This window comes from Melanotaenia boesemani, chromosome 20 (assembly GCF_017639745.1).
Source record: "Melanotaenia boesemani isolate fMelBoe1 chromosome 20, fMelBoe1.pri, whole genome shotgun sequence".
Taxonomy (NCBI): Eukaryota; Metazoa; Chordata; class Actinopteri; order Atheriniformes; family Melanotaeniidae; genus Melanotaenia; species Melanotaenia boesemani.
The window spans coordinates 24,856,675-24,871,845 of record NC_055701.1 but is presented as its reverse complement, the minus strand read 5'-3'; the positions used below and the strand labels follow the sequence as shown (position 1 = coordinate 24,871,845).

General features: G+C 40.0%; 1 protein-coding gene across 3 annotated transcripts in view; it reads right to left on the bottom strand.

The window, feature by feature from the left end:
- atrn (attractin) overlaps positions 1 to 15,171 on the bottom strand; it is a 156,453-nt gene that overhangs the window by 106,368 nt on the left and 34,914 nt on the right. For 2 of the 3 annotated variants that reach the window (XM_041972700.1, XM_041972701.1), the window contains exons 11-14: positions 9,032 to 9,116; positions 5,738 to 5,961; positions 3,771 to 3,892; positions 627 to 765 (exon numbers count right to left, since the gene is read on the bottom strand). In XM_041972700.1, coding sequence (XP_041828634.1) covers positions 627 to 765; positions 3,771 to 3,892; positions 5,738 to 5,961; positions 9,032 to 9,116 — 570 coding nt within the window. Of the gene's footprint in view, positions 1 to 626; positions 766 to 3,719; positions 3,893 to 5,737; positions 5,962 to 9,031; positions 9,117 to 15,171 lie in introns of all 3 variants that reach the window. The other variant, XM_041972699.1, reaches the window with a different exon arrangement.

The window sequence follows — 15,171 nt, the reverse complement described above, 5'->3', positions numbered from 1 at the left end:
TCAGGAAAGATGTGTGCGGGTTGTAAACATGGAACAAAATGGTTGAGTTTACAGATTTATTTACTTTGGGACCCAGTTTTATAAATTTTGTGTTTTCGGGCTCCCGTTTCATGTGGACAAAACACCCTTATTTCCAGCCTTATTTCCTCTCTTTCTTTAACGGATAGGCCTTGATTTCACAAACGTCATCACGAGTGTGAAGTTACGATCATGCGTGATGTACCTACACTGGGAGGCGGTGTGAGATTTACCTGTTGGATATTTTATTAGTCACACTACACGCTGATGCCAGAGTTAACTTCATGCCTCGTCTGACTCAGCAACACCATAATGAATTGGGAAATATACAGTGGTGCTGGAATGGACAAATTTGTTTAAGTCATTTGAGAACAGTGGTTAAGAGACGGCCTCATCTTCGAGAACATGACAGAGCTGATAAGTGAAAGCGGTTATTCTCTACCAATGGTGCATATTCATCATCCGTCCTCCTGAGCATGAGTGAACCTGTTAGAAAGTTTGGTTTTATAGTGTAAAAACAAATATTTCTGTAAATGCATCTTTTAGGGATATTTGCTTTATTTTGTTTTGTTTTTTTTTTTCTTTGCTGTTTTCTCCTCTGAAGCTACCTGGCAGCGCGATGCATTCCTGGTTGCGAACATCCCACTGGCAGTTTTGGTCCAAGGCGCAGCTCTTGCAGCTGGTTTTCTTGTTGCATACGTATGAGGGGTTGTCTCTGGGGCAAAGTTCATAATCCACTGTGGCCCCCTGAGAAGAGAGACCAGAGTAAAAACCACATCAACATGCCGGACACAAAACCATTTTTACATTTCATGCTCCACTATGACATCAAACCATTTGAAACCGCGTTAAATATTTAAAAAAAGATTAAATATTAGGCATAAGAAAGATGCTTGATGATCAAACAACTGAGAGCACAGAAACTGACCATCATTTATTAAATATTAATGAGCCAGCCGTTGGGGAAGACACATGAGCCGTTTGAGCATCTGACAGCATCTAAATGAGGAGTGATGATTTGATTACAGATTGACAAATCAGATCCAGATTCGGAAATAGGACAGTGCTCCATCGGTTCTTGATATAATCATTAATCAACTTTGACACGTCCCAATTTACTGTATAAGGTAAAGCTCCTCACGGGAAATGAACAGAGGCCGCAATTCAGCAAGGATTCCTTCAGCCGGGTGAAGGTAGAGGAGATTAGCTGTGTGACTTAAATGCGAGCACATGGGGGCCCCAAGTCTTTGACCATTTAGCGCCACTGTGATTAATGTCCATACATTGTCCCTATTTCAAGAAAAAAAAGTAAGATTATAGTCTTACTTGGAAGGCCAGAATGCAGTATGTATGCTGATGATCTCACTTTTGAAAGCATTAAACCAAGCATGGATTCAGCAGAGTGGGGCCGGGGTTGATGGCTTTTTTAGTATTTGCATGAAGGGAGTCCCCAAGAAAAATAGGTTGGGAACCACTGCTATAGAAGATAATATTATGCTGACTGGCTTCTTAATCTTCTTACATTTTGCTCAAAATTACTCAGACTGTCTCATTGAAGGGTGCGTCGTCTTTCCCTCCTGCAGACAACTTGTTTGTCTGCCTCTGTATTTCATACTGTATGAACCTCTGTGCAAAGAATAAACTCAGAAAAACAAATTGTGTTCACGGCGCAGATTATCACAGTCATCGCCACAAACCAGAGAGAAAGCAGTTTACTGCTATTCTCAGTTTTAGAAGCTTGTTGTAAATTGACTGCAAAGCCGTGATTTTACCATCTGGAAAATGCTGTTTTGAGGGGCAGTTAAGCTGTTTGTTGGTGTGACATGTAAACTTCACTCTGTGATTTTGATTTGATTTATAGAATTACATCCGACTATTTTCACCAACTCATGCTGGCTTTTTTTTCCATTTATCATCCTACTTACCAAACAGCAGTTGTTTTTATGTCTTTTATTTCTTATTATTTTAATCCGTCTGTATAGAAAAAAAGGTTTTCATCTAGATTCTGTAGACGACTTGAAGATGAGGGCACGTCTTCAAGCCCAAACTCAGACTAAATATACCAGATGCAAACCGTGTAAGTGGTTATTTAGTACTTATTGTACTTACTGAAGAAGTTAAATCCTCAACCATTGTATACGTGACATAAAAAAAGAAGAATGTCGCACAAAATGCACTTTATTTTAGTAATTCTACTTAAAAAGGTAAACTAATATATTATATAGACTCATTATGTGCAAAGTGAGATATTTCAAGCATTTATTTTGTTTTTATTTTGATATAATTTTGATGTTAATGACTTATAGCTCATGAAAAAGTCATTTTTAGAATTATTATAAGACTGGATATTATATATTATAATTATATTATAATTTTATATATATATATTTAACTGTAACTACATTATAATAATTATAATCATTAGAATTATAATATACTATAATTATATTATTTTAAGAATGTTGTTTATTAAGAAGGGGCGGGAACATTTTGTTGTTGTTTATTCGATAAAATTACAAACCACTTAATAAAGTGTTGAGAAAAAATAATTCTTCATATTACATGCATATTAAGTTAAATCTGTTCACTGAGACACTTTGAGGTCACAAAGCTTTCACACCAAATTTTAGCTGTGAAACGTGTTTCAAGACTTTCCAGTACAAATTCACACACACTGCAAAAACCATGACGCAAGAAAAAAAACACTTGAGTTTAAGAATATCAAATGAAATAATCTAAATAATCAAACTTGGTTAGATCCTAAACTTAGACAAGAATTCTAGACTTTAGACAAGTGGGAAATTTCTTAAAACAAGTGATTAAACACTCGTTCTAACACCATTAAGTAAAAAAAAAAACTAACAACTAACCTGTAAAAGCTTCTTTCAGTGTTACTTCTTTCTCACTTTGAGAGAAAAGATCTTAAAACAAGATGATTCCTCTGAATTCAAGACCTGCTCATGCAGCAGTGACACAGGTGGGGTTTTGGGGTCACTGGTTGAGACACCTCACCCACCGTGGCCTTATTTTGGTATCAGGATCGGTGGCAGACTGTGTGGTGCTGCTACATTTCCATCAGACTGCCCCAGCTAAACATGTAGCTTCATGCCTGAATTTATTCATAATTATATAAAAACCAAAAAAATACAGGAAGATATCTTGGGAATAAAACACTAGAATGAAATACAATTAAATACTAAAAAATAATAATAAATATAAATAAAAATATATATATAAATAAAATTAAATACATAAAGTTGCATAATAAGAAGAAATAGGCCAGAAGTGGACTTTTCTCTTAAAGTGACAAAGAACCAACACTGACAGGCTGGTTTCGAGGTTATTTTTAGATTAATAAAGTACTTGGATTCACAATTTATTTAAGATTGATCTCATTTGTCTAAAGCCTCCATATTTTTTCTTATTCCAGGAAATATTAGCAGGTGTAATTATCTTCCTGAACTGGCAGATTATTTCACTTGATTATTGTCAGAATTTTTCCCTTATATTCGGCTCCTTTTTGCAGTGTGTATGTTCAACAGAGAGCAAGGAAAGCCCATCAGACGTTTCTGTATCTAAGTCGCTGATTAAAGCCACAATCATTTCTACTAAATCTCCTGCTGGAAGACTGAATTATAAACAACAGGGAACTTTTAAAACCCAAAAAGGGAGATTATTGAACCAACTGAATAACTGACCACCTCATACGCGTGCACGTCCAGCCTGCCCCTCAGCAGAGTCGGCTTTCTTACTGTGGCAGAGGTACAGTTGCTTCCCAGCGACACACACTGGCCTGAACACCACTGGCAGCTGTTGGTGTTGGCCGTGCAGCTGTAGCAGTCTGTGTACTGGTCACACCGGTCGTTATCAGCATCTGCAAGTACAAGTACATGCATATCATCAGCTTTAAGAACAATACTGAGAGAAATGGCTGAAATAGCACAAATACACTAAATGCAGACAAGGAAAGATTTTTTTTTTTTTTTTACAAGGCGGTCTTTAGCTCGACTGTCTGGGGACACTTTAATTTTTTTTTTATTTACTTTTTAAAATTACATTTACATAATGAGAAAAGGTTTTCATTAAAATGATTTAGTGGATGTTTCCTTTTAATAAATTACCATCATTAAAAATACCATCTACATTGTTTTCCAGTTTTGTTCATATCAGACTGCAGCAGCAGTAATCATTACCCTTCATTATTTACAGTTCCTAGAATTTAGCCTTAAAGTTTGAAGTAAATCCAGAAAAACTTCTGTTTCCTTTACATTCTTCAACTGCTTAATTAATTCAAATGTAATTCAGGTCAATTTGTTTCTGCTGTGAAGAACTCAGAAGGAACCAGACCTGAGTGAGCGTTTCAGAGCCAGCTTTCTGTAGACCGGCTCTAATGTGAAAACTAAAGAAAAATGAGACCTACAGTCTTAACGTTTTTCCCCTGATTTGGTAACAAATGAAAAACTGACTGCTGGAAAATCTTTGCCTGAAATGTCCTTCAGAAACATCTTTGCTGAGTTTAAATCTTGCAAACTTGGCAAAATGCTAATTGTAGAGCTTAAAATGACATTTTTAAAATGCAGCTTGTCAATTTCCAAACTTAAAAGAGAGCAAAGCAACAATTCAACAGGAACAGCTTCCAGCAGACCGTCATACAAACATGGCCAGTTTGGAGTGGATGACATTTTTTTTCCATATTTATAAACTCTGACTCAACTGCAGGTCATGAATCACCTCAGACTGATATTTCAGATAACTGAGCACATGTACATGACCATTAAAATCTGGTAATATCTGGAAATAACTAAATAGAATGATCTAATCTGCCGTCTACATGCACTTATGTATTGTGATATTTGAAAAACCCTGGTCTACATTTACGTACGTTCATTTTTATGCAACTTCATCTTAATTTCAAAACATCTAGTCGTTGTTAAACATGGAGGCACCTTGGGTGTTGGTGTTAGCTGCTAATGTTAAGGCAAATAAGCCTGCAAAATTACCTCAAGTTGAATTTTTTTACTTAGTTTACTTAGCCCTGGCTGGATGCATCTGCACATGTGCAGATGTAAAAGCACTAAATAAATCAGATGTACGGGTCTACATGCACAGACATCAGAGAAATTAGTAGAAAATCTGTTAATCCAATTTTTCATAATTAGATAAGCGGATGAAGGATATAGGATTATGGCATCCGCATGGCCACTTGAATTATCTCATAACTCCAGAAATCAGGTAATAATCATATTTTTGGTGTGCATGTAAACCGGCTCACTAGCAATTATCTGGATATGAGAAATCAGATCAACACACAGATTTCTCTCTAACACTCTGATGTCTTTGTGCATATTTACCTGCATATCTAATTTATTTCATTATTAAGTTTGAGGGGGTCGGCATGTTCAGTAAAGAACGGACATTATGAAAATAACAGGAGGAAATGTCACTGTGTAGTACCTACTCCAAAAGAAATCCATTTAATGAACTGGAAAACGTAGATCCAATTATTACAATTAGCGGTAATCCAGTTACTCCCAGTTATCAGATTTTGATAGTCATGTAAACGGGCTCAGTCTGATTTCTCATAATCAGGTAACTGCCACTATCTGATAAAGCCAATTAGATCACAGCGTCTACATGATTACTTGAATAATCTGGTAACTGCAGAAATCAGGTAACCATCAGATTTTTGTTGTACAGCTTTCAGTGAGGTGTCACCTACATGATCTTGTGCTGCAGGAGGCTGGGACCTGCTGATGTTCAGGACCAGGGGTGCTGATTTCCCCGGGCAGGCAGGTCTCCTGGGTGCTGTTCCAGGCACAGTGGATCCCAGGCCAGGACTCGCTGCAGTCTTCGGGGCTGGAAAAGGCTGAGCAGCTGGGCGAGGTGTACGTCAGAACGTCACTTAGCAGCAGGCTGTTAAAGCCGCCAAAGACGTACATTACACTGTGAGACAAACAACAATAAAGATGTTGGACCAAATGAAATAAGAGAGCACGAGAGACTTAAACCTCCTCCTTATAAGTCTGCTTAATCGCCAACAAACAGCCTCTTGTCAGAAAGCACTGCTGGATGCCAGGTACAGAGCGTACGCCAACGTCTTCCTTCGATGATCTTTGTTCAGCTGCTGGGATTTCTTTGCCAGCGTGAGTGAGCCTGCATGTGCACACGTGTGGGGGAGCATGGATAATTCACACATGTCTGATCAACAGCCCTACAGATCACAGAGGGCACACTTCAAACCGTTCGCTGTGGACTTCCTGCTGAGCACACGGATCAGATCGAAGAGAGGTCGGTAGTCTTGGAGGGGAACTACGTCACTTTGCTTCTCTACAGTATCTCACAGCTTTTAAATAAGACAGAAAGAGGCAAAGCAGGATGGGGGAAGGGGTATCAAGAGGAATATTATACAGGTTTATCAAAGGAGCTTCATAGACAGTCAAATTTCAAAGGGTAGACTGTTCCAGTTTTTAGAGGCTCAGGCAGTAAATACATCTTTACTTTTAAAGTTTAGATGTGAGGATTGCTAAAAAAAAAAGTGTTGTTACGAGATTTGAGGTTACAGTAATCGTTGCTTAGATGAGAGTAAAATCATCTCTTCTCTTATGTGTTTAAATCTTTGCATTTCCATAACTGTTCATCATGTTTTCCTTCTCTGGTAAAATAAAGCTGCTCATCTTCAACCTGTTATTTCCCTGAAAGTGATCTGTTAACAGAGGCATGAACAAACCATCAGTTGCTCCTGGGGAGCAGAAGCATCAGCGAGGACCAACTCGAACACAGCCGGTGATTCGTGTTAATATTTGATGTGTTCGCTGCAACACGATGTATAATTTAATGTGGACCGCCGTCTCTCGCTCTGCTGGCAGTGCAGATGATACTTACAGATGAGTCATTGCTTCTGGTAACAGCCTTGTGCCCATTACCATCTATTCATATCACTGACTAATAATGAAACGTCATGTGTGAATGAACAAAGAAACTGTTCCCAAGGCAACAGGTTTTTTTCTTTTCTTTTCATGTCTAGTTGAGTCTCGTCTGTCACTTTTATGTGACTTGGCATCACATTGTGCTTCTAACTTAAGATAATCCAGGTGTATGCGACACAAACTCCGGTTCGAAGTGCCGTTTGCGGTTTTACGCCTCCAGTAGTTGATCAATCCGAAGTTTTCATTTTTTGGTAAGTTGTTGCTTTGGCATTTAAATCTGTTAAAGGATCTTAGTTTTAAGTTGCAGTACTGAAGTTTGGTAGTTTTACTGATTGAAGTGCCTCCTAACGACAGCCACCTCAGCATCCGACTCGCATCCTGTCTCTTCTCTGAGCTCTCTGCAGCCACTAAAACTCAGTTCAATATTGACTCTTGTTTTATTTCTTGCTCTGTCGCTTTCTCTATTTCTTTACCTCTCCTGGGTTTCTTTGTTGAATTGGCCACACTGCATTGAAAATAGCCAGTGTTGATGTCCAGTTGCTAGCATGTAGTTTCTCTGTCTTAAGACTTTTTGGACATGTACATCTCCAGGACTGTACATTATAAATGTGACTGTTATTAAAACAAGTCAGAATTTTTTAAGGTCAGAAAGGTACATAGTGCTACTTTAAAGTACAGTTTACTTTGTTCTCAAACAAGTGACACATGTTTTTATAGAACCTACAGATTAAAACTGACTTTACAAATATATGTTAAAGACTCAAGGTGTCTTTGTAAAGTGTTTGTCAGAAGTTTTTCACTTAAAGTTAGCCATTGTTGTTTGTGCTGCACAGTCATGTACAATGAGTCCTCCTCCAAACAGCTCCAGTGCCATTAGAGCAATAAATCTGGACTTTGGTTTGGCCTTTTAATTTGAATCTGAGAGCAGTGAAACAAGTGAAGACAAGATTGGAAATGTACTCCGTGGCCCTGCAGTCAACAACAACTGAGTCAGCTTTGAGTGACTGTCATGTTACATGATCCTGTAAACGTGATGTTCGACTATTATTATCAATACTGATAATGATCCTTTATATTTACAGTCTGGTTTACCATTATGTAAGGTAGAGTATGGTGTCATGATTTATGAAGTGAATGCATCTTCAGTTAAATATAAATCCATTTTTATAAAGAAAAAGATTTTTCTTGTGACTGTAATGAACCAGTAAGATACACTTCTGTTTCTGCCCCCCACGACCCAGAATTCTCTAAAGTGGGTACAGAAAATAATGGTTGTCCAAGTTAAACCCCAGGACAGATTCAAAGCAAAGTTTATGGAAATAAAAAGGTTTAAACAATATTTGCAGTTATATCTGGCTCCACCCTTTCTTTAAAGATTCAGTTCTGAGGTTTAACAAAAATTCATCTCACCAACCAGGAGCTGCGGTTAACACAGACCACTTCTTGTTCTTAAATGTTAAATCAAAGCACTGTGGATGGATGGCTGAAGCCCAAATTAGAGCAAGCCACACTAGTGAGCTCTTTCTTTTTAGAACAGTTGCTTTACTTGTTGATCTTTAGATGTTAGCTATGACTAAAAACATCCCCATGAGGTACTGAATCAACATCTTTCCTGCTGGCCAGTAAAGTCATAACTTAATAAAAACATCATCATCAAACTTGAATTAACTGTACACAAAGTAATGATGAACAATGTAGTGATTCAAAATCTAATCACTTGTTCCTTTATTCCATTTCTGAGATTTCCTGAAAATTTTATCAGAATCCGTCCAGAACTTTTTCAGTTAAGTTGCTGGCAGACAGACAAACCAACGGCGCTGCCTTGGCCGAGGTCATAATAAAGGAACACATCAGTGAAACTGCCCATTTATTTTCCTTCATTTCCTCCAAGAAACTTCACTGGCCATACCCAGTACTCCTGGTCTCTGACGTCTCTGCAGCTCAGATTTAAATCCACAACCTCAAACATTCATAATTAGCTTTGTTTATCTATTTGTTTATTTAGATATTTGCAGAGCTCTCATGTTAGAGGTTTGTACATTAGTTTCAACATGCAGATGTGCATATATAATAAATGGATGGATTACCTGCCACTGGAGACTGCAGAGTGTCCGAAGCGGTTGACGTCATGGTAGAGGTCCGGTCGAGGCAACGGCGTCCACTCATCGCATGCTGGAAGGACAAGACGGTCGAGAGGTCAGACAGTTGACCTACTCCCACATGTTAGATCACACTCTGTTCTTCCGCTGTGACACGCCTCGGGTGGTTGGCAGGACCTTTAACAAGACATCTCCCCGAATCAAAAAGAGCCAACAAAGTGTCCTTGACCAGGACATCAGAAGTGTGACTGCTGTGAGAACAACAGTCTCTAAAGAAAAGTCAGTCTGGTTTGTGTGGGATGTAAAAAGAACTCAATTTATCACAGATGATGATTGAAAGTGACATTTTAGTTTAACAGAACTTAAATATAGAGAATCACTATTTGTTTAGGGGACATTTGACGTTTTCTTTTGATAGAAATGATGTGAGGAGAAACTGAAACAAGTTAAAATGGACCCAACCACTGCTCACACAAGTCAGAAAGACGGTGTTAACCTAAAATCAGGCAGGGTACATGATCAGGTCTACCTACGTCCTCCACTAACATCTCCACCAGGGTCTTTCATGAAATGCAACAAAACAGTCAGATTTAATTTTGTCCAAAGTGGCTGAAGACATTTTCACATTTGATTTGATTCTGTGATGTCATCAGGTGTGTTTTCTCTCTATTTAATGATGAAGGCTCAGTAACACCCATCTAGGGTCATTCACCACCTCCAGCCCAACAGTGTTGGATCTAAAGGAAGAAGAAACTCTAAAACAGAGGCTCGTTGTAACTGACTTGTTAGTTATTAAGAATTATCTGTTTGTGACTCCATGTAAAGCTCAACCCATCTATGGTTTATATGCATGTCAGAATTACTTAGTTTATTACCCCTCATGTTAACCTCAGGAGTCTTAAAGGGGCAATAAGCAGAAATTCATCATTTCCAGTATAAAGGAATTAAAAAGTCACTTATGTAAGGAACTAGGTGTAATTTCATCTGTAGTATAGCACAACGCCACACATCGCCTCTGTGTTGATCTCCAGCCCCGTGTTTACCAGCTGGTCCGGCCATGTGTTCACCTCCAGTCGCGTGAATCACTGCCTCCTCTCTCCTCTCTGAGCCCTCAGCCCTCCCTCCCTATAAAAGGCTGGAGCGAGCGGCAATGGCAGCCCATATTGTCGAAGCATAATGGCGGAAAGTGGAACAGACAGAGGGAGGTGTGGTTCATGACACACCTTGTTTTGGTCTACAGGCAATGCACAGCAGCAAAACTTTCAGTAAAATGATTTCACTTTTTGCCCCTTTAAGCAGGTTTTAACCTGTGAACTGTGACATGTTGGTTTCAACTTCTAGCCTACCACACTTATTCCATCCATCCATCCATCCATCCATCACGTCATAATGGGTTGGGTTGCAGAGGCAACAGGTCCAGGAGGAAGATGCAAGCTTTTCTTCCACTAGCAGTACTCTCCAGCTCCTCCAGAGGGATTCCAAAACATTTCCAGGCAAGAACGAATATGTTGTATATAGTCCCTCAAAAGAATGAGATCTCAGAACGAGATCAGAGATCTTTTTATTTTGGCCTTTGCTAAAATCTGCTGACCATATTGTTGAGAGTTGGAACGTAGATACACCAGATCCCTCCTTACTGCCGATAAAGACCTAGTCTCTGTCCATCCCCTCTCCATCTTACCATCACCCCTGAACAAGATTCCTACATCCATAAACTCCTCCACTTGAAGTAATGACTCATTCCCAACCCAGCAAACTGGCTTTTGAACATAATGAAACATTTAATTCATTTAATGAGATGATTTACTTGCAACCACATCAGTGTTTACTGGGAAAAGAAATGAGTGGATCTGCAGATAGTCTGTGGGGTTTGTTTCTAAACAAAGAAGCAGTGTGAACAAACCTGACAAACATCGCTGCCATGTGAGCTTGAAAGTCAAAGTCTCTGGAGCAGAAAGCAGCCGCTGCATGCAGTACATCACTTTCAGCCAGCACAATGCAGTGCAAGTCATCATGGTCTCCCACAGGAGAGGAGGGAGGTCCACATGCATGTGTAGACACTGCCCTCTAGTGTTAGAAGATATTACTGTAGGTGGTGTGATGCAAAGCCCCCTCAGAGTGGAAATTTATTACAGCACCATCAGCCAATGTCAGGGCAGCGGACGGCCCATAAATTCTGTCCTCTAATTGAGTTCAGCTTGTTATGGAGGAGCAATTAGTTCTCAAAGCGAGGCCCATCTCAGCTGTAATTACCAAACAATTACCAGCGGTTCTGCAGGAGACATCAACACTGCAGCTGGATGAGCTGCGGGGTGTCATCAGCTTCCTCCTCTTACAAAATCAGACAGAAGATGAGAAGTGACAGGGCAGGGACAGAGGACAGAGCTGAGAGGAAAAAGACACAAACTTCACCTTTCACTCCTCAACTTTAGCTAAAACTAAACAGAAATAAAAAGGCAGCAAAAAAACTTATGTAACAAACATATATGGGACAATTTACTAAAATAATTTCTTTACGTTTACAGATAGGTGACCTGCTCATCTTAACACAGAGGCACATGTCATGAAGCTGTTACAGAAAAGCTGGTTGCAGGGAGACAGAAGGTGTGTTCCCCTCAGATTCCAATTGTGCTGCTCATCAATCATCTTTCTAATAACACAGAAACCAACAACCTCCTGGGGCTGTTTTGTAGCCTCCAGGGAGCCCCCTTGCATTCCCATCCAGAGAGGATCGGGCCTCAGACTAATGAGCAACTTGTGACAGCAAGGAAGAAAGAGGACAACTCACTTGACAACAGTGTTTTTATGAAAGGAGAATCCCACATAAAGCTCCAGTTACCTCAAATAGTTTACACGGGAACTTTAGCTGATCTTTATACACTGCTTGTCCAATAGAAAACTCACCACCTGGATGTAACTAAGCCAAATATAAGAGCCTTCCATTTGATAATTACTGCATGAATGATTATCTTTCAGCTGGCAACAAGTTATTTAACCCCAAATAATTCAGTGAGCACCTTCTCATCCAACAATGTGGAAAGACACATCCCGTGGTCTTTTTCAGAAGGGTCAAATTATTGGCATCAAGCAAAGAAAACATCACGGAGATACTGACGGTACTTAAACTAGGCTAAGAACTTTCTACCATATTATTAAAAACTGGAAGGCTGGTCAGGAACCATAATCTTCCAGGAAGAAATGCGGTCAGAATAAAATCCTGAACTGTGATCACTTTAAGTGTAACTACACCCCCTACTTTTTGCGTGACTCCACCCACTGCCGAATTAGAAAAATGCCTGTAAGGGTTGGGGTGGAGAGTGGGCGGGTCAGGATACACATGCAGAAATGATTGACAGACAGCAGCTCAGCTCACTGGCAAGTTGCAAAGCGAGATTCACAAAGCAGCTACACCACAAAGTGTCTTTGAGGTGGAAGACTTTCCCCTCCTGAATCTCCTCAGCTACACATGAACCAGGTGGTCCTGAACGTATCAGACTGAGCCGTTAGCCCTGTTAGCTGCCTGTCAGCAGCTCCAGCAGCTCTGGAAAGCTGTGGAGACTTGCGGCAGTTTGTGGCAGCTGCAGGAAGTTGCTGCTGCTACAATTTGAGCTGCTGTCTGTCGCCAGATGAGGATCAGCAGGTAAAGAATAAAGTCCGGTGTTACTTTTACACCCCTCAAAAGCACAAAGCCGTCCCATTGCAGGAACATTTCATCAGAAACTCTGTGAAAGAAGAGAAGTCTGAAACTAACAAATCTACACCAGATAAGTTCACATCCCTTCATATGTGTTGGTGGGCGTGGTTTTCTATGCCTGCAAGGTGAGGACCCGCCCACCTGCATCTGGAGGGAGGGGCTGTGGGGTTTTTACAGTTTTCTTGTGATGTAGATAACCTCTCTGTCACGAAAAACTGTACCCTGTAGAGGGCGTTATGAGCCATTTTTTACCCACAAAATCCCATTTTTTAAATAAGCTAAAAAAATACAAATTTTATCAACAGTATGTAATTTTCATCACAATTAAGTAACACTGTGTTGTTTACAGCTCAAAAAACACATTTTTGGGTGTAAAACCCCTTTAAATGTTTGGTGAAATCAAATAGTAAAATTACAACAGCTGAACTTCAGGGCTATGGCTAATAGTGAAGGTAAGAACATTTCCACATACACAATGTGAAGAAACTCAGAGGATTGGGACCAAACAGCTGTGTAGCCTTAAGAAAACCACTTATTACTGAGGCTTCAATTAGTTAGGGAGCATAAAGCTTGAACTCTAGAGCAATGGAAGAAGGTCATGTGGTCTGATGAGTCCAGATTTACCCTGTTCCAGAGTGATGGCAGCATCAGGGTAAGAATAGAGGCAGATTAAGTAATGCAGCCATCATGCATAGTGTCTACTGTACAAGCCTGTGGGGACAGTCTATGATCTGGAATTGCGTTCAGCAACGTTGTGTGTCTAAAGAACGAGGTCACCTGATACCTAAATACACTGAATGAGCAGGTTATTCCATCTTCTCTGATGACATGGCCATATTCAAGATGACAGTGCCAGAATTAATGGGGCTCAGATTGTGAAAGAGTGGTTCAGGAAGCAGAACCACTTTTTCATACATGGATTGGCCACCACAGAGTCCAGACCTGAACCCCATTGAGCATCTGTGGGATGTGTTGGAGAAGGCTTAACGCCGTAGTCGGACTCTCCCATCATCAGTACAAGATCTTGGTGAAAAATGAATGCAACACTGGATGAAAATGAACCTTGTGACATTGCAGACGCTTATCAAAACAACGCCACAGAGATGCTGCTGGAATCAAAGCTACAAACGGTCTAACAAAATATTAACATGTGACTTTTTTTTCTTATTTTTTGGATGGATGTACAGTGTATCTACCATGTGAATGAAAACAGAAAGCTCTTAATCCTCATAAATTCTCATGGAACCATTCTGTAGCAGTTTTAAGGCCCATTTACGCTCGATGCAGAAGACGGATACGCAGACGGACAGTTTCGTCAGTTACGTGCATCATTTGGTCCATTTTCAGGGAGCTAAGCTATTTGACGCAGAAGAAGAAGCAATACTACCAGAAATCGTGGAGCAGAATAAGTAACATGCGACCAGCGAAAAGAACAAACCAGAGAGGAAGAAGAGGATCAGGAAGGGAACAAAACAGCAGAAGAAGAATGAAGACAAGGACAACTGTAGAAATTGTGCAAGCTTTTGAAGAAAGGATATGCGAGTGTTCAGAGTGTTTTGGACGGTTGGAATTACCTTCATACCAATGCATTACTGCTAACTCAGCAGTGCCCACTAGTGGAAGAAGCGACTTAACTACCACGGAAACACAAAACACACAGTAAGTATGAGGACGGCGACGTATGACAACATTTGAAAAAGACGTCGCTATTTACGTACGTAAGGGAGCATAAGTTGTTCATCACTTCAAATATGAGCAGAGAAGTGAATATACTAATGAGACAAGCGATCAGGTCCCAGAATCCCTGACAAGTTTACTGCTGACATTGAAAAGTTCTGTTCACTTTATGTTAGTAGAGCATCAGCAGCAGCTGGAGGGGATGATCTGTAAAATCTGACCTGCTGGTTTCACTGCTACACTAATGTCATTTCATGTTACCAGAATAACAGACTCTTCACACAAACTGGTGGGTTCATTTCATGCAGCAACGTGCTCTCAGCAGCATCAGTTGAATCAGGGGCAGGCCTCTTAAAGGCTTTCAGAGGATGCTGTGTCTGGAGACAGACCAGACATTTTGTAAATCTTCTTGGTGTCCAGTGTTGACTTCTGGAAGGCTGACAGGAAGTTGTGCCTTGTCACCAAAGATCAAATATTCTGCTGTTATGTTTAAAACATGAAAGTGGGGAATAAAGGAGGGAAAAAAAACACAACAGGGGTTACAAGGAGGATCAATGGGTCAGTAGACTGAGCTCAAACAAAACCATGTAAACCACCTTCAACCAAATACAAGGGAACATTTAGACACAGATGGATCCAATAAGGTTTGGTCCTTTTATACACGAATGCAGGAGAATATCTATAGAAAACCTTGTTTAACATTTAAAGACAAAGTTTGACTCCAAAAGGGTGGAAACTAACAGCCTGACTTTAACCC